The 18,876-nt window shown below is 40.4% G+C and overlaps 1 protein-coding gene across 1 annotated transcript; it reads left to right on the top strand.

Moving 5' to 3' along the window:
• The first annotated feature begins 5,582 nt into the window (after window positions 1-5,582).
• CXHXorf66 (chromosome X CXorf66 homolog) lies at window positions 5,583-12,908 on the top strand. Its single transcript, XM_051141921.1, has 3 exons — window positions 5,583-5,685; window positions 8,616-8,772; window positions 11,954-12,908. Exons 1-3 carry the CDS (start codon window positions 5,583-5,585, stop codon window positions 12,906-12,908), a joined length of 1,215 nt encoding a protein of 404 aa, XP_050997878.1.
• Window positions 12,909-18,876: the final 5,968 nt, after the last annotated feature.

The raw sequence follows: 18,876 nt of genomic DNA, 5'->3' as shown, positions 1-18,876 counted from the left end.
GTTTCTTTATCCACTCTTCTACTGAGGGACACTTAGGCTGTTTCCATGTTCTGGCTATTATGAATAAGGCTGCTATGAACATGGTTGAGCAAATTTTCTTGTTGTGTGCTGGAGCATCTTCTGGGTATATTCCAAGGAGTGGGATAGCTGGGTCTTGAGGAAGCCCTATTCCCATTTTTCTGAGATAGCACCAGATAGATTTCCAAAGTGGCTGTACTAGTTTGCATTCCCACCAGCAATGAAGGAGTGTTCCTCTCTCCCCACATCCTCGCCAGCATGTGGTGTCGCTTGAGTTTTTGATCTTAGCCATTCTGATGGGTGTAAGATGGAATCTCAGAGTTGTTTTGATTTGCATTTCCCTGATGACTAAGGACGTTGAGCATTTCTTTAAGTGTTTCTCAGCCATTTGATACTCCTCTGTTGAGAATTCTCTGTTTAGTTCCAAGCCCCATTTCTCAATTGGGTTATTCGGTTTGGTGGTGTTTAATTTCTTGAGTTCTTTATATATTTTGGATATTAGACCTTTGTCAGATGTAGGGTTGGTGAAGATCTTTTCCCAGTCTGTAGGCTGTCGCTTTGTTCTCTTGACAGTGTCTCCTGCCTTACAGAAGCTTCTCAGCCTCATGAGGTCCCATTTATTAATGGTTGACATTAAGGCCTGGGCCGTTGGTGTTCTGTTCAGGAAGTTGTCTCCTGTGCCAATATGTTCCAGGCTCTTTCCCACTTTTTCTTCTAAGTGGCTTAGTGTCTCTGGTTTTATGTTGAGGTCTTTAATCCACTTGGATTTGAGTTTTGGTGACGCACGCCTTTAATCCCAGCACTCGGGAGGCAGAGGCAGGCAGATCGCTGTGAGTTCAAGGCCAGCCTGGTCTACAAAGCAAGTCCAGGACAGACAGGCTACACAGAGAAACCTTGTCTCAAAAAATAAAAATAAAAAATAAAATAAAATCTGTTATTCTCAGCTCCGCTAGCACCCTTACCACACAAACATTTTTCTTTAATGTTTTCCCCAACACAACTCTATCTTTGAAGCTTCCATAACACAGAAGAAGCCATATTTGTGAACTGAAGACTACTAATTCAAGATGATACAACACAAAATTACAAGAGCAAATCCATTTGAGTGAATGTGGTCTGCTTTCCATATTGTCATATCTATAATGCATATATACTTCTCTAGGAGAGATGTTTTACATATAGACCTCCCTTGTCTATATGGTGATACAGAAACCAGGGCAGGAAAAAAAATAGGTTAAACAAAGACAGGACATGTGCTAAACGAGGCATCTCCTGATGCCTCTGTTTTAGAAGCGTAGGCTCAGAGCCCTGAGATGAGTCAGCTCTTTGAATACTATATGCTGGTCCATTAGTCATATACTGACAGAATGTGGTTGTCAGGGAAAACTCCTCAGCAAATAGAACATTCTCTTATACAGCAGCTCTAATTAACACCTAGCTGACCCATGAATATCTGCATTTGGATATCTCATGGGAATCTCAAAAAGAACTCCAGATTGAATTTAGCACTTCTTCCAACCTCATTCTCTTCAAACCTCATTCTCCTGGATCCTCTATTTCATGAGAGGGATAAATCACCACCCAGTTGCCAACATCCAAATCCTGAGCCCTTCTGACTACTCCTTTCCATCATTCCATCAATAATTTGGAGGAAACTCACATGGCTTTAATCTCTTCAACATTTCTCAAATTTATCCATTTCACTTCATCCCCAACACCTCAATTTTGGTAATCATGTTGTCTTTCTTCCTAAATAGTCTCTACAAAAGAGTGGCTTCCTTCCTAATTCTTTCTTTCTGTCTTTCTTTCTTTCTTTCTCTCTTTCTTTCTTTTTTTCCTTTACAACCTGATCCCAGCCACCTTTCCTGTAGTTCCAGCTCCAGAGAAATCTGATGCCTCTAGCCTCCAAAAGTCATATTCTTCTAACCCTCGCATCTATTCCATCATAATTAGACCCCAAAGTTGCAATTTATTCCAAAATCAACCCTAAACTTTGTTCTAAATATCATTCAAATCAGAAATAAATTAAATTCAATATATAATTCATCCAAAGGTAAATTTTCTCTTTAACTCTCTAAGTATATAAGTATCTGGGAACAGGGAATCTTAATTGAGAATATGCCTCTATAAGATTGGACTGTAGAGCCGGACAGTGGTCACAGCACTAGAAACCATAACTAAGACAGTGAAACATGAAACTAGGAAAAGGATTTTAGATGGGGAAGAAATCTAAAGGCAAGGGAGAAGGTAGAACAAGAGAGGATAATGGCAAATATATGACGTGAATACAGAAGGGGAAGAAGTAGAGAAATGGGTAAAAGCCATAGAAGAGACAGTAGGGGGAACAAAGAAAAGGAAATAGTGTGTGTGCGTGTGTGTGTGTGTGTGTCTGTGAAGTGATGTAATGAAATCCATTACTTTGTATGACAAATAAATGAAAAAAGTTATGGATAAATATGGGTTTGCCAGGTAGATGCACTGTAGTATGGCAGAGAAATCTATAGGATATAGTTATTGGCTGCATCACATCCTTTGGCTATTAGTCAGGATTCTCTAGAGGAGCAGAATTAATATAATGAATATATATATTCTTAGAATGGCTTACAGGTTGTGGTCTAGTTAGTCCGACAATAGCTGTCTACCAATGGAAGGTCAAGAATCCAATAGTTTGTTTAGTCTACAAGGTTGGATGTCTCATCTAGTTTTCAGTATATGCTGGAATCCTTAAGAAGTAGGCTCTAATGCCAGTGAAGAAATGGACTTGACAATGAGAGCAAACAGGCAAAGATAGCTAGCTTCCTTCTCTCATGTCCTTTATATAGGCTGTCAGCAGAAGATGTGGCCCAGATTAATGGTATGTCTCCCCAGCTCCAAAGATCTGGATTAGAAGTGTGTCTTCATACTTCAAATTATTTAAGAAAATAAATCCCTCACAAGTGTATCTAGCTGCTTGTGTTTTAGTTAATTCCAGATGTAGTCAAGTTGACAGCCAAGTATATCTATCACTGCTGGTTTTAGGATCAGCGGAGCTAGAGTTTTGTCAACTTAGCAATATAGTCCAATGGTTTTTAGAAGTCAGGTGTGTGTGTGTGTGTGTGTGTGTGTGTGTGTGTGTGTGTGTGTGTATCTGATACAGAAGGAGATATTAAATGGTTTTTAGAAATGGTTCAAGGTAACCCAAGGTAATTTTGACTCCTCTTCTACAATACTCAGTCTCTTACATAGCCAAGGTCAAGAAGACTGAAGAATTAATAGAGATGAAGCTTCTTCAGAGAACTTCAATTTATAGCTCCATAATCTGCTCTACAGGACTACTATCATGCACACTTCTGGATCCACCAGAGTGGCAGTCTCTCCTCTGTAGCTGTGTCAGGTGAATAATCTACTCCCAAGGTCTGTCTATGATGGAGCCAACTCACTATCCATTTGGTAATCCCTGCCTCACCCCTTTTGCTGTGGATCTTCTGATTTGTTAAAAACAAGGTGATGACTTTGATTATTATTTGGATGTGAAATAACCCCTATAGTTTTATATTTCTGAACACTTGGTTCCCAGATTCTAGTGGTGATTGAGAAGTTGAAACATTTATAGGAAATGCAGTCTAGCTGGCAAAAGTGGATCACTGTGGAACAGGCGTTGAAATATATAGCTGTTCCTGCTTCCTGGTTGGCTCATGTATCAAGTTTGCTATGCGTTCTAGTTGAGTTATTATCAAGTCACTCCTTCAGGATACCCCATACATGAGACCAACTACTTCAGCTGTCATGTCTTCCACATTATGGTAGTTACCCTTCAAGTTGGTTCTGTCAGATATTCCATTACAGCCATGGTAATAGTAATTTATAGCATCTGCTTTTTAAAAATAACACTGATGGTCCCTGAATCTCTTTCTGAACCATTCTTCTCTTGTCTTGAAGAGTACAATATGTTCACAGACAAATAGTTCTATGGTCCTATCCTATATAATCTTAGATGCTCAATAGCCTTTCATCATTCTTTATGTTCCAATTGGCAGTTCTCTTGATGGGGTCATCTGATTAAAATTTTGCTTCACCAGATGGGCATGGTGGCATACACCTTTAATCCCAGCACTCAAAAAAAAAAAAAAAAAAAAAGAGATAGAGACAGGCAGATCTTTATGAGTTCAACACCATCCTGGTCAATGTAATGACATCCAGGACATCTGGGGCTGTGTAGAGAGACCCTGTCTCAAACAAGAAAAATTCTGTTTCATGACTGTCTTCGTTTCTTTTTCCTGTTACTTTGATAAACTATTCTAACAAAACAAATAGAAGGGAGAAAGAGCTTATGGTAGCTCACAGTTCAAAATCACAATCCATCATGGCAGGGAAGTCAAAGCAGCAGGGATTTAGGCAGGTGTTCATACCACATCTACAGCCAAGAAACAGAGTGATAAATATATGCATGGTAATGCTCAGAACACTTTCTCTACATGACAAAACACCATGACCAAGGCAACTAATATAAGAAAGCGTTCACTCCAAGACAACCAAGTCCAAGTCCACACAGAGAAACCCTGTCTCGAAAAAAGGAAGGAAAAAAAAAGAAAGAAAGAAAAGAAACCATTCAATTTGAGGCTCCTGGTTCCAGATGGTTAGAGTCCAAGACCATCATGGCAAAAAGCACAGCAACAGGCAGGCAGGTATGACAAACAGCAAGAGCTGAGAGTTCATATTTGATCCTCAAGCCAAGAGACAGAGACAGAGGAGGCAGAGAAAGAGACAGACAGACAGACACAGAGGAGACAGAGAGAGACAGAGACAGAGAGACAGAGACAGAAAGAGAGAAAGAGAGACAGACAGAGAGAGAGAGAGAGAGAGAGAGAGAGAGAGAGAGAGAGAGAGAGAGAGATTTTGAAACCTCAAAGCCTATGCCCAGCGGTACAACTCCTCTGTCAAAGCCATACCTCCCAATAATTGTACCAACTGAGGACCAAGTATTCAAGCATATGAGCCTGAAGTAGCCATTCTCATTTAAACCAGCACACTATCTGCAATTAACAGTCCTTTAATCTGCCTGAAGGTAATGGCACACTCCATTAATCCTAGCACTCAGGAGGCAGAGACAGGCAGATCTTTGTGAGTTCGAGGCCAGCCTAGTCTACAAAGTGAGTCCAGGACAGCCAAGGCTACACAGAGAAACCCTGTCTCAGGAGAAAATAAATTGGCTTGAAGGACTGGAGGGGTGACTACTAAGGTTGAGAGCACTGGCTGCTTTTGTAGGGAATATAGATTCCATCTGCAGCATCAATATGGTGGCTAACAACTGCTACCCCAGTTCCAGGGGATCTGACACCTTCTTCTTGTCCCTGTGTGTATGACACAAGCGTGGTACACAGACACTCGTGCAGCTAAAACATTTATAAATATAAAATAAAAATGTAAACTTTGAAAAGTCACTTGGTATGGTCTGTGCACCTAATTTGCTGCTTTTCCATAGTGAGATTATGCTGTCAGGATCTGATGCAAAATGACAATGATGTCACAAACCCCAAGAGCAGCCTGCGACCTTAGCCAAAGACACAGTTCAGCCACACTTTGGCATGAAGGTTCATATTTATGTCCTGTTCTTGTCCATTTGGGCAATTAATTGTTTCAATGGAAACAAAACTGACGAATCATCTACTACCACTACAACAGGTATGTGTTTAAGCTTAAAGTTTAGAAAGTATTACCTGTTATCTTATTAATTTGTTGTGTTATTAGGAATGCCGGATTAAGAAATATGCTGTTAAGTGAAGACTTTCCCTTTTGGGGTAGTGTCCAATTATAAGTGAGTATATACCATGTGAGCCTTCACTTACCAGGAGATCAAGATAGATTCAGGGACTTCCTATTGGGACTCTAGTTGAGGGAAATATGGAAGAATGGGCAAATAGAAGTATCCAGAGGGTCCTAGAAACCTACAAGAAAAACATGGTGGGTAGATCTGAACTGAGGGGGGTCTGCTCAACCTACTGCACTAACCAAGGACAATACATGCAGTAAACATGGAACCCCTATTCAGATCTAGCCAATGGACAGTACGTTCTCCACAGTTGAGTGGGGACCGGGGACTGACTCTGACATGAACTCTGGTGCCCCCTATTTGATCACCTACCCTTGGTGGGGAGGCCTGGTGGCACGCAGAGAAAGGATAAGCAGGTTACCAGAATGAGACCTGACAGGCTGTGACCATATGGTGGGGAAGGAGGTCCCCTTCTGTCACAGACCTAGGGGAGGGGGAAAGGGTGAAAGAGGGAGGGAGGAACAGGAAGATAAAAGTGAGGGGATAACAATTGAGATGAAATCTGAATAAATTAATTAAAAGAAGAATTTAAAAGAAGATACATGCTGTTATAATGGTGCTACTATTATGAGGTCTTTAAGAATTCTGAGGACCGTTCCTGCCACAAATAGAATCTGCCTAAAAACAGGCAACTTAGATGCAGGCAGAGTTGGCCACACTCTGCCAAGTCACGGTAAGCAAATTCTCAATAGTTCCTGCCCTGCGAACAAGTCTAGCAGAGCTATTCAACCAGAAAGATGAAGATGAGGCTCCAATGTTATAAAGTGTATTGGGTGACTGGTCAGGCCATAAACTGTCTTAAGTCAATTTGTACAATTTGGAAGCTGCTAATCCACACTGCTGGTTCACTCAGGAACTTAAGTTTTATTCCTTCTCAAGTCTCTGAGGGGCATTGAAGACAAGATAGTATAGTTTTACAGCTAAGCTTAGTTGGTTACGGGATAAGATCATTTTAGATCAAGATAAAGAAGTTAAGCTATTAGAGTTGAGATAGGATAGATATTGAATCTCATTTGGAAATCTAGACCCAACAAGACAGGAAAAACACTTACTTCAAAGGAGACGAATGCAGATGGCCAAGTCACTATGAATGTAACATATATAGAACTCAGTATTCTCATATGGTTCTCCCTGCTGTATGTAGTTTGTTTTATACATGCATAATAAAATAAAAGTATATAAAAAAGAATTCACTAGCTGATATTTTAAATTTTATATGAAAACTCTAGACAAGGAATACAGAGTTATAGTCCCCTTGGCTTCCCTTTCACACCAAGTCTGCCAACCAAACTAGACCACCCCAGATGACTAAATCTACTGTAGGACTCAAGTAGCAGGGGTCTGTTTGGATTTGGGTTGGTTGTCCAGGCTTATTATTTCAAGTTTCTGGCCTGAAAAGACTCTTCATGCTTAGCCTTTAACATGGTTATTCTTAATGTACCATTAATATGACCATGGATTGTTCTTATTCTTTCCTGTTTCCTATCACATACACTCACCTAGTAACACTCAGACATACTCACCCATGTGCAGCCTATGCTCAACATTTTAGTTCTTGCACTAATCACCCATGATTCAGAGGTAATGCAGATAATGATACAGACTAGCTAAAAATACTACTCATGTTTGACATTTATAGCCAGGACCTGATCAAGGGAAAAATTATACTAGAGGGCTGAGTGGGTAAAGTGCTTACTTCACAAGTGTGATGACTTGAGTTCAGGTCCCCAGAACCCACATAAAGTTGGACACAATGACAAGCATCTATAATGCCCTCATTCCTAAAGTGAGATAGCTTGCAGACAGGAGAATCCCTGCAGACATGGATCAGCTAGCTTGAGTATTCCGTGCACCGATAAACAACAGAAGAGACCTTGTATCAAGGTCAAAGACAGGGACTGGTGCCCTAAGTTGTCCTCTGCCCTGGACACGTACATTGTGACATGCACCTGCTCACACACAGACAAATCCATACGTACACAAATGTTATTCACACATACACACAGAGACCGAGACTGTGGGGGTGGTGGAGGGACAGAGAGGTGTAAAAATAAGAGAACGATAGAGGAAAATACCTAAAGTCATCCTCTAACATTCACATGCACATGCATGGGCAAGCACATGTACATGCTCACATGTCCACATGCACATACATGCATTCACACACACACACACACATACACACACGAAAATTATAACGGAAACTTTCTTTTTTTTTTAATGTAAACTTTCTTAAACTTTAAAAAAAAATCAGTGGCTTAGCAGTTGGTGTCACACGCCTTTAATCCCAGCAGTCAGGAGGCAGGCTGATCTCTGTGAGTTCAAAGTTGTCTGGTCTACAGAGAAAATTCCAGGACAGCCAAGGCCACACAGAGAAACTCAGTCTCAAAAAAATAAAAATACGTAAATCAGTGACGGGCTGGACTCAGTAGTTAGGAGCACGAGTTGCTCTTACAGAGGATCTGGTTTAATCCCTGCACTCATGTGGTGGTTTACAAGCAATTGTAACTCCAGTTTCAGAACATGTCTTCTAACCTTTGCCAGACTGTCAGCATACATGTATATGCTGAACATAAATACATACAAGCAAACACTCATACACACAGACAAACACTCAAACACATAGGCAAACACTCATATACATGTACACTTTTTTGTTTTTTTGTGACAAGGTTTCTCTGGGTAAAATAAATACGTTTTAAAAATCATTAAAAAGAGATTTCACTTCAATGTACCGTGAGAAACTAGGTCACCTAACACATTTTCTGATGGTACAATCTTTTTGCAGTTGATCAAACCACCAGATCAACAGGAATAAAACTGGATGATTTTAGAAAACGCTTACTTGGTTTCATAGTTGGAATTATGATCATAGCCTTCACCTTTACCTGTTTTTGCCTACTCCATTATAATTGTATGGTAGAGGAGGCCCCGTCACCAGGAAGGTAAGTTTTTACACATGTAAGAACCAAAAGCATGTGTATGTATGTATGTGCATGTATGTGTGTGGGGTGTGGAGGTGGTACACAGATATATATGCTCACATGTAGAAACCAGAGGAAGATGTCAGGTGTACCCCATTCTATTACTCTCTGCTTTACTACATTGAAACAAGGTATTTCACTAAACCTAGAGGTAGACTCACAGGCAGGAAGCCCTAGCGATCTTCCTGTCTCTACTTCTCCGCCAGCCATGCAGAATACAGGCAAGTGCTACCATACACAGCTTTTTACATGGGTTTTAAGTGAAAGGTCTATTAGAAAGAAGGACATACAAAGGCGCAAGCAATTCAAAGATAGTCGAAGCTTTTTAAAACTATTTATTGTTATTGAATATGTAGGAGTATTTGTCTGCACATACATATGTGCATCATTTGCATACACTACCCACAGGGGCTAAAACAGGGCATCAACTCCCTTGGAATTGGAGTTACAGCTTGGTTGTGAGACACAATGTGGGTGCTATTAACCAAATCCAGGTTCTCTGCAAGAACTACAAATACTCTTAATCACAAAAGAATGTCTCCAGCCTTAATACTACAGGCTTTTATGTGGAGGGGAAGGGGAGTCTTCAGAAGAAGTCTCTGTTGTAAGAATAAGAGACCACAGGCTGAAGAGATGGTTCCCCAGCTAAAAGCACTGGTTGCTCTACAACAGGTCCTGGCTTTGAATCTCAGCACCTACACAGCACCTTGTAACCATCTATAACTCCAAATCTAGAGGACTCATTGCCTTCTTCTGGCCACCACAGGCACCAAGTATACACATGGCACAAAGACATACTTGTAAGCAAAACTCCCATATGCATACAATTAAATTTTTAATTAAAAGAGTAAGAGCTCATGAGTTTACTTATAATCTGGGGTATTTATTGGACAGAAAATAGGGGAGGGAGTGATTGGTTGATTTTTTTTTTTAGTCAGGCACAATAGCACACATGTTTAATCCCAGCACTTGGGAGTCAGAGGTAGGTAGATCTCTATGAGTTTGAGGTCAGGTAGATCTACATTGTGAGTTCCAGGCTGGTCAAGGCTGCAAAGTGAGCCTGTCTCAAAACAACAATATCACCAATAACTTTTTACAACTCACAGTTGGTCATACCCATGTTAACTAGTGAGCTAGTTAAAGGATGTTCGGTGGTTGTTAAACATCTTTCATGTCTGGTCCTTTACTAGACATTGATAGAGAGAGAAAGGTAGGAATCTAGAGAAACAAGTTCCTTTCTCTTTTTTTTTTTTAAATCAGATTGCCAGCCTTGGTGGCACATGCCTTTAATCCCAGCACTCGGGAGGCAGAGGCAGGTGGATCGCTGTGAGTTTGAGGCCAGCCTGGTCTACAAAGCGAGTCCAGGACAGCCAAGGCTACACAGAGAGACCCTGTCTCGAAAAAGAAAAAACATCAGATTATATTAGTTTCGAAAATTGTCACAGTTCAGTCAAAATGTAAGAGCTTTACAAAATGGCATGGTTATGGGTAACATTTCCTGACTTGTTTTGATTATACATGTGAAAAACAAGGACTAGTTATCATTTTTCTAAGTATCCTTTCCTGGACAGGGGGTGGTTTTTCATCAGAAGGGTCATGGAGAAGTCTTCAGTGTAGGAAATTTTGGAGGAAAAAAGATGATGAATAGGGTCGTTTTTATTGCACTCCAAGCCCACTGATATCTATTTAACTGCCTAACATTTTTACCTTAAGAGTTGAGGCCCTCAACTCATTTACAAGATGGATATCAAGTCCACTCTGGGTACTTTTGGATGAAATTAGGGGTGTATAAGGGCTGAAGCTCTCCACTCTTGCTGATTTGAATCCATGGGAGATCAACCAAGGGAACCCAGATAGATGGAGACAGTTTCAGAATCACCTGAGTGTGGACGAACAAGGAGACAGGTAGTGTTTGGCATGGGCTCAGTGCAGTTTCACTACAGTTGCTATGAGTTAATAATTAGAGTAGTTGCATCCAGTCGAGGGAATGGCCTTTCATCTTAGCCCTTTGCCTTATCTTCCAGTTCTTACATACTTCAGGCTACCTTTTCCACCACATCCCCTGATTCTTTGGAGGGGTGGTATACGTATCATACATGGGGCTAGACTCACACACATGACTTATTTTCTGCATTCTCCGCTGTTTATTCTAAGGAGGGGCTTCTTTGATTAAGACTGAAGCTGCCTTTGTCTGTGGGTATACATATAGGTGTTTAGAAAGCAGTTTGCTGCTGTGTCAGTTTAGTTAACAATCAGAAGTACATCCTCCTGTGAGCCTACTATCTCCTCTTACTTGGGCCCTTAGCCAATTTTACTGGTTCCCTTCCCATCCCCCATACTGAGAATCTAGAATCCATTCAGAGAACAGTTAGGCCCTGCTCCCCCAACAGTCAAGCTGCTATTGCATAGGTGAATATATCTAGCTTTCAAAATGGTTTCTTTATACTCCCTTTATTCTAGTTAATCTTTCCCCATCCCTCACATTCATCTCCCCAACTCCCCCTCCTCCTGAGTCCCTCTCTTGACTAAACATTTCCACTCAGAGTATTGCCCACCATTACTTTCTTTTTACCTATATTCTACTACTCTCCCTCCCTAAGGTACACACACACACACACACACACACACACACACACACACACACACACACACACATATACACACACACTTGACTTTTTGGTTCCTGGCTTGCATAGGCACTCCACTAGATATAAAGTAATAAAACTAGGATTCTCATATGAGAGAGACCAAATGGCATTTGTCCTTTTTATCCTGGGTTACTCGTATGGAAGTCCATCTATTTCCCCAGCAAATTTTATTTTTACATGTAAGTAATATTCTATTATATATATGCACATATATGTACCACATCTTTTTTATTATTGACAACTTTGTGTCATTTCACACATGGACTATAAGTTATCTATTGCCTTAGAAATAGTAAAAAAAAAAATATTCTTTAAAAAAGTTATTTATCATGAATTCATATGTGTAACATGAGTCACAGCTCGGCACACTATAATTGCTGTTTTACTTTTCCTATGGAAAAACATCCATACTCAAAGCTAGCAATGTATTTTATAATAACAGTAATAGTTATTTTTGTTTTAAATTATGACACCCTAAGTTTTCTGCATTTCAGACTCAACAAAGAAAATATGGCAGCTATATCATCCTGGGTATCCCAAGTATCAGCTTGTCAACCTGATATGATAACTGAGGACATTCTAGAAAATCAACCTCTATTAAATTCAGACCAGAAATCTGGACCCCCATGTCAAGAACAACTACCCATACCAAACAGTGCAGTAAAATCAGTTGATCCTTCAAGTCTAGAAAAGCCATGCATACCATCTAATACACAAAAATTGAGATACTCAAATACGGAAAACTCATCCATATTATGGAATGTAAAGAAGTCAAATAGACAATTAGATTCAAACAGGTCAACTAAGCCATCAATGCCCCAAAGTTTGCATAAGTCATCTTACCTGCACAAGTCATATAAAAAAGGTAACCTTAAAAATTCACATAAGCTCACCCATGCCTGTAAATTAGCTAGTCGAGTCAGTTCATCTAGTTTAAAGGATATCATACAACCTTGGCTAGCTACGGTGCAATATTCAGCTCCGCTATCCATGCGATCTTGTTCATCACTCTCACAAAGTCAAGATGTGCCCATCAAACCACCCAGTATAAAGAAACCAAGCCATTCACGTGGACGACATGATAGAAAAAAGTCAGTGAGTAGGGGAAAGTCTCTCTTACACAAGCATACAAAAGCCAAACTTTGCCGACAATATAAGGAAAAATGCCTTACTTGTAATCCTTCTGGATCTCTCAGTGATTTTTCAGTGTCAAAGAAGGCACATGTTGAAATTCTTAATCTTCCAAGGAAAATGAAGCCATCGTATGAGTCTTATTGTGAGACAGCTTACAACTACAATGAAACAAGGCGCACGTACAATGTTTATCATGATAAGAGTACTGATGCTACGAAAACATATGACAGTGAAGGCAGTGATGAAGAAGTCATCCTCATTTATGACACAAGTCATGATCAGGATACCACAGACAAAGACATCTTATATTATTAAGGACTTAAAATTGAGCCACATATACAGTATCCACATGTAATCATTGCCAAGAATAGATGGATCTATCTTGAAGGCAATTAAATGCATGGCATAACAAATTAGTGTTGTCTTGATCATTGCATCTCAGTGGAACAAGATTCATCTGGTGTATCTTTTGCTTTCATTTGGTGTATCTTATTTATTATTATTAATTATTAATTATTAAATGTGGTCACTTAAATTGGAGTCACACTTGAACATGCACTTACAAATTTAGAAAGGAAAACTTAAAAAAATTTTTTTTCCAGACAGGGTTTCTCTGTGTAGCCCTGGCTGTTCTGGACTCACTTTGTAGACCAGGCTGACCTCGAACTCACAGAAATTCACCTGTCTACCTCCCAAGTGCTGGGGTCACAGGTGTGTGCTGCCATGCCTGCCTAAGAAATTTTAAGATGGATATCCTGAACTGTTCTTTCCCCTGAATTAGCTCTCAGTGAAAAGCCCAATTTGACAGTATTCACTTACCTACTTTTTCAGTGCTGAGGATTAAACCCAGAGTATCATGTGTGCTGTACAAGTGGTCTTTCAATGAGCTGTGTCACAGATAAAAATCTATCATTTTTAAATTTATTATTATGTTATGTGTATGGGTATTTGGTATCCATATAATGCCTGTGTACCTCTTGTGTACCTGGTGTCCAAGGATGCCAGAAGAGAGCATCAGATTCCCCGGAACTGGAGTTATGAGCTGCCATGTGGATGCTGAGAATAGAACTTGGGTCCTCTGGAGAGCTCTTTCCACTAAGCCATCTCTTCAGCCTCTGGAAACATATTTTTAAATTTTTATTTTCAGAGTTGGGATCAAACCCAGGACTGTGCAGACTAGGCAAATGTTTCACCGTAGAACTATGCTCCTAGTTCTTGAAGTAATTTTATTTGGGGGTGGGGGTGGGGAGAGGTGTGGTGCTGGTAATAGAACCCAGAGTGTTGTACCTCACTATTGAGCAACATCTGTATGTTATCTTTCTCTATATGACATGGTGCCTGTTGGAAAGACTTCTGTTTGATTGAATGAATGCTTATAGTTTCCCCCTAATTGATGTGGTTGAAAGTTAATGCTGTAGAGAATGGCTTGGGGACATAGAGTCCTCGGGTGGGAATGCAGTCATGGAAAGAGAGTCCTCACAAATAGATTACAGAACTGAAGAGCTTACCTCTGCCCTGTGAGACAAAGCAAAACAAAAACAACAACAACAACAACAAAAAACCCTTCTATCCACCAATTACAGAACTGGCCCTCACTAGACAACTGCTGTTGCCTTAAGTTTGGGCTTTCCAGGCTGCAGAACTCTGGGAAGTAAATCTTCAGCTTACAGGCTGCTCCATTTATGGCATTTTGTTATCGAGTTCAAGCCAACTAAGAGTCCCAAAACTGCTTCTTTCTGTATGATTTAGAGAAATTCCTACCTACCTGTTCTAACCACACTTCCTCCCCCAGAGATTGCCACCTAAACAGAGGGCCCAACCCACAGTACACACTCCTTAGGCTCTGATATCAGTCCCAGTGTTGCAATTAAGTCAGCAGCCAACTTAGTAGATAGTAAGGGCAAGGGGCCCATAGTGAAAAGTACACGTTGATTATAAGTATTACAATGAGAACACGTTGGGGTCCTAAGGAAGGCTAGAGCTAAAGCAGTAAAGTTGGGGGCTATAGAAGTGGCTCTGCAGTTAAGAGCACTTAACTACTTTAGCAGAAGATCCAGTTCATCTCACAGCACCCACATGGCTACTCACAGTGCCCTTTAACTTCAGTTCCAGGGGATACAACTCCCTCTTCTGGGATTTGCAGGCGTCTGTGCATATCTGGCATACATAAACTCATGCAGGTAAACACATATACGCATAAATTAAATACAAAAAAACCAGTAAAATTGGAAACAGTAAGAAAAAAAAAAAAGATGATGGCTTCTAGCTGGATATGAGACAACCAACCAGACAGGAAGAAAGAAGGTTCTGAGCCAGTGTTAGTAGGCCACATGGTTCCCCTAAATCCTATTCCCTCGGGGCTCTTTTGCCCTTTGACATATTCTTGATCCTAATGCAAATTAATTGTAACAGAATAGATTATGAGTGAAAAGCATCCATACATTTCCGAAAAGAGACTCCTAGATTGCTCTGTGAACATGTTCTTTAATAGTAAAGAACCAAGAACAACTACAGCTACAACGTGGTAGCTGGGATTAGGGTTAGCTCTACGGTGAGGCTAGGAGCTGACCACACAAGTGTGAGGGCAAAGAGAGCATAATAACAACTATCAAGGGACCTGCAACAGTGATGACTAGTGGGCCAATGGCTAGCACACAAGGCTGGCAGCTAATAAATCAGGAGACAGAGATGAACAATTCAAGGCTCTAGCCACCCCTAAGTGGGTAGACTGTGTGTGAGCAGAGCACAGTCATCTCCCTTGTGGAGCTAGTAGAATACACAGAGTATACTTACTCTAAGTTAGCCAACTAATAAAATTAACCCTAGTTTTGTTTAGTTTTTGTCCTAAATCCTATTAAAAAAAAAAAACTAGACTGAGGTTCAATGGGTTTTTCCTCTTTGCAGAACTCTTATTACTCTCAGGAGTTTCTTTCACTTTCGCTTCATTTTTCTCAATAAAGCTTGCTTCTGCTTCACTTCTACAAGTGTCTGCATCTGTAATTTTCACTGTAGTGAGTGAGACAATGAACCCAAGAGCCCCTATCTCTGGTGTACTCAATGACTATTGAATTTCTGGCACTTTACGTCCCTGGGTCAAGGACAAATGGGCCACGTAAGGAGATGGAAGAAGGACAGGAAGAAGGAGGGAGAAACAAGAAGGGTGGAGTGGGGGTGACTACTAAAACCTTGCCCAAGCTAATAATTTTGAAAAAGTAAGGCTTACCTTTGTGTTTTGAACCTCTTTGAAATGCCCTGAGACAGGGTAAGCAAGTCCTCAATGGTTCCTGCCTCACAAATGTCTGTCAGATATTTTGGGACAGAAGGCTGAAGATGAAGCTCCAGCATCATAGAGAGTTTTGGGTGACTGTTCAGGTAGCAAAATGCCTCTGTCATCTTTCCATTTGGAAAGCTACTAACCTGCTCTCCCGGGATACTCAATAATCAAGTTTATTCCTTCTCAAGTCTCTGATGGGGTTGAAGACCAGGTAGCTTAGTTTTATAATGAAGCTTAGTTACTTAGGGGTTAAGATGTTTTTAGGTCTAGATATATGTTTTTAAGTTGATAATGACAAGATGTGATGGAGATTGATTTGTATTCAGAATTTTAGATGCACCAAGATAGGAAAGATGTTTTCTTCAAGCTTGTCAATACAAATAGCTAAAATACTGAGAATGTAACATTTATATAATTCCTGATTGTGTTATGGTTCTTCTTGCTGAAAGTAGTTTATTGTATATATGTGTAATAATATAAATGTATATGTAAAAACAGAAAAATAATAATAAAAAAAAAAGAGTACCTGCTGCTCTTCCAGAGGACCAGAGTTCAGGTCCCAACACCCACATTAGGTGACTCACAACCCTTTGTAATTCTAGCTCCAGGGGATCTAACACCTCTGAGGGCATTTGCTCTCACATGCACATTTCCACATGCAAACAAGCACACATACACATAACTTAAACTAATAATGATAAATATTTTTAAAATTCTGAAAAACAAAACAAAATAGCCCCATAGACTGATAGCGAGTGGCACTATAAGAGGTGTGTGGCCTCGTCATAGTAGGTGGGGTCTTGGTGAAGGAAGTGTGTTGTGTCACTGGGATGGGTTTTAAGGTTTCAAATGCTCAAGCTAGGCCCAGTGTTATTCTGTCTTCCTGCTGCCTGCTGATCCAGATGTAGAACTCTCAGTTTCTTCTCTAGCACCATGTCTGCCTGCATACCACTATATTTCTCCCCATCAAGATAATGGAATAAAATTCTGAAACAGCCCCAGTTGAATGTTTTCCTTATTGAGAGTTGCCATGAGCTGGGTGTGGTGGTACATGCCTTTAATCCAAGGGAGGCAGAGGCAGGCAGATCTTTGTGAGTTCGAGGCCAACCTAGTCTACCAACTGGGGACTAAAGATTTAAACATCTGAGCCTATGGAAAATATTCTCATTTAAAGCACCACAGACTATACAAGATCATGTTAGTCATAGCTCCATCAAGGATGAGGGAGGAGCTAATGGCAGTTAGTGGCTGCTGTGGGAGGGAGAGTTAGTTTTCTTCAGAAATGTCCATGTCCTCAGTGGTTGCTCACAGCCCCAAAGCCCAGGATATGGCTCTGCAGCCATGAACATATAGATAGCACACAGAGGACTCGGTTAAAAAAGGAGGATATGAATTTAGAAAGGGGGACACAGTATGGTAAAGTCTGGAAGAAGCTGGAGGTTAGGGAGTGAGAATGGATGTGAGAAAAATACATGGTACTTCTGTGTGAAATTATCAAGCTATGTGTGTTTATTGGTTTTGGGTTTTCGAGCTGTCCTGGACTCACTCTGTACTTGAACTCACAGAGATCCATCTGATTTTGCCTCCTGAGTTCTGCGGTTAAAGGCATACACCACCACATTCAGGCTAAAGAGTATTAATGAAGATAAACAAATCTCAGAGATACTACAATGGGTACATGATTTAAATTTAATGGAACACCTTGGTTTATAGGTTGAATTGTGTTCCCTAAACCCAATTCATATGTTGAAATTCTCTCTCTCTGTCTCTGTCTCTCTCTGTCTCTCTCTGTCTCTCTCTGTCTCTCTCTCTCTCTCTCTCTCTCTCTCTCTCTCTCTCTCCTTTTCAGTTTTATGAAACAGGGTTTCACTTTAGGCCAGGTTAGCATTGAGCTCACTTCACAATCTTCCTGCCTGATCCTTTGGGATGTTGGCAGTACAGTAGTGTGCTACTGCTATACCCAAGATTATGGTAAAATACTAATAACAGTGGCTCCAGACTGTGACCTTATATTTGTCCTTATGAACGTATTCAGTATCGTTGACGCCATACTGAAGTAGGGTGAACCTCTAATCCTGTATTGGTAGTGTCATTAAAAGTGGATAGCTGAGGGCTGGAGAGATGGCTCAGAGGTTAAGAGCACTGACTGCTCTTCCAGAGGTCCTGAGTTCAATTCCCAGCAACCAAATGGTGGCTCACAACCATCTATAATGTGATCTGATGCCCTCTTCTGGCCTGAAGGTGTGCAAGCAGGCAAAGTGCTGTATACATAATAAATAAATAAATCTATAAAAAAGGATTTATAAAAAACAGTGGATAATTGGATAATTGGATATAGTCATGCACACGAGAATGTCATGTAACTACTGCAGTTCTGTTCCCATTAAACCAAGGAACTACAGTAAGAATTTAAGAGAAGGGCCTTGGACTGGAATGCTGTGGTATCTTCTGAGGAAGCGTAGCCCTCCTGATACCTTGTTCTCAGATTTCCAGCCTCCAAAAATGTATGACAAATTTTAATTGCATAAGGCACTTCATTTTTGTAATGTTGGGCTACAGCACCTCAGAGGGGAAAAATACATTCAGTGAAGTTTATTATTGTCTTAAAAGTAGTTCAAATAATAGAAAGGCAATGGAGTAATAATAGGGAAAACTGTCCTTTCATACTCTATCCCTGGCACTAAGGCCTCCCCACAGGAAAAGGAGTTATTGATTTGATTGTATAGCTTTTGAGTGTGTGTGTGTGTGTGTATGTGTGTGTGTGTGTGTGTGTGTGTGTGTGTGGTGCCTGGCATCAAGCCCAAGATTTTGTGTATTATAACGCAAGTACATCTCCATACTTCACTGCCATCCTTGGGTTTTTGAGCCAGAATCTTCCTGTGTAGTCTAGGCTGGCCTTGAACTTCTGATTCTCCTGCCATAGCCTACCAACTACTGCTAGGATTACAACTATATGTCAAGATGCCCAGCTTGACAGTATAGTCTTTAATGTGCATTATGTGATATTTC

Source organism: Acomys russatus, chromosome X, assembly GCF_903995435.1.
Source record: "Acomys russatus chromosome X, mAcoRus1.1, whole genome shotgun sequence".
Taxonomy (NCBI): domain Eukaryota; kingdom Metazoa; phylum Chordata; class Mammalia; order Rodentia; family Muridae; genus Acomys; species Acomys russatus.
Note: the sequence above shows the minus strand (reverse complement) of the source record. Positions and strands in the feature narration are given on the sequence as shown.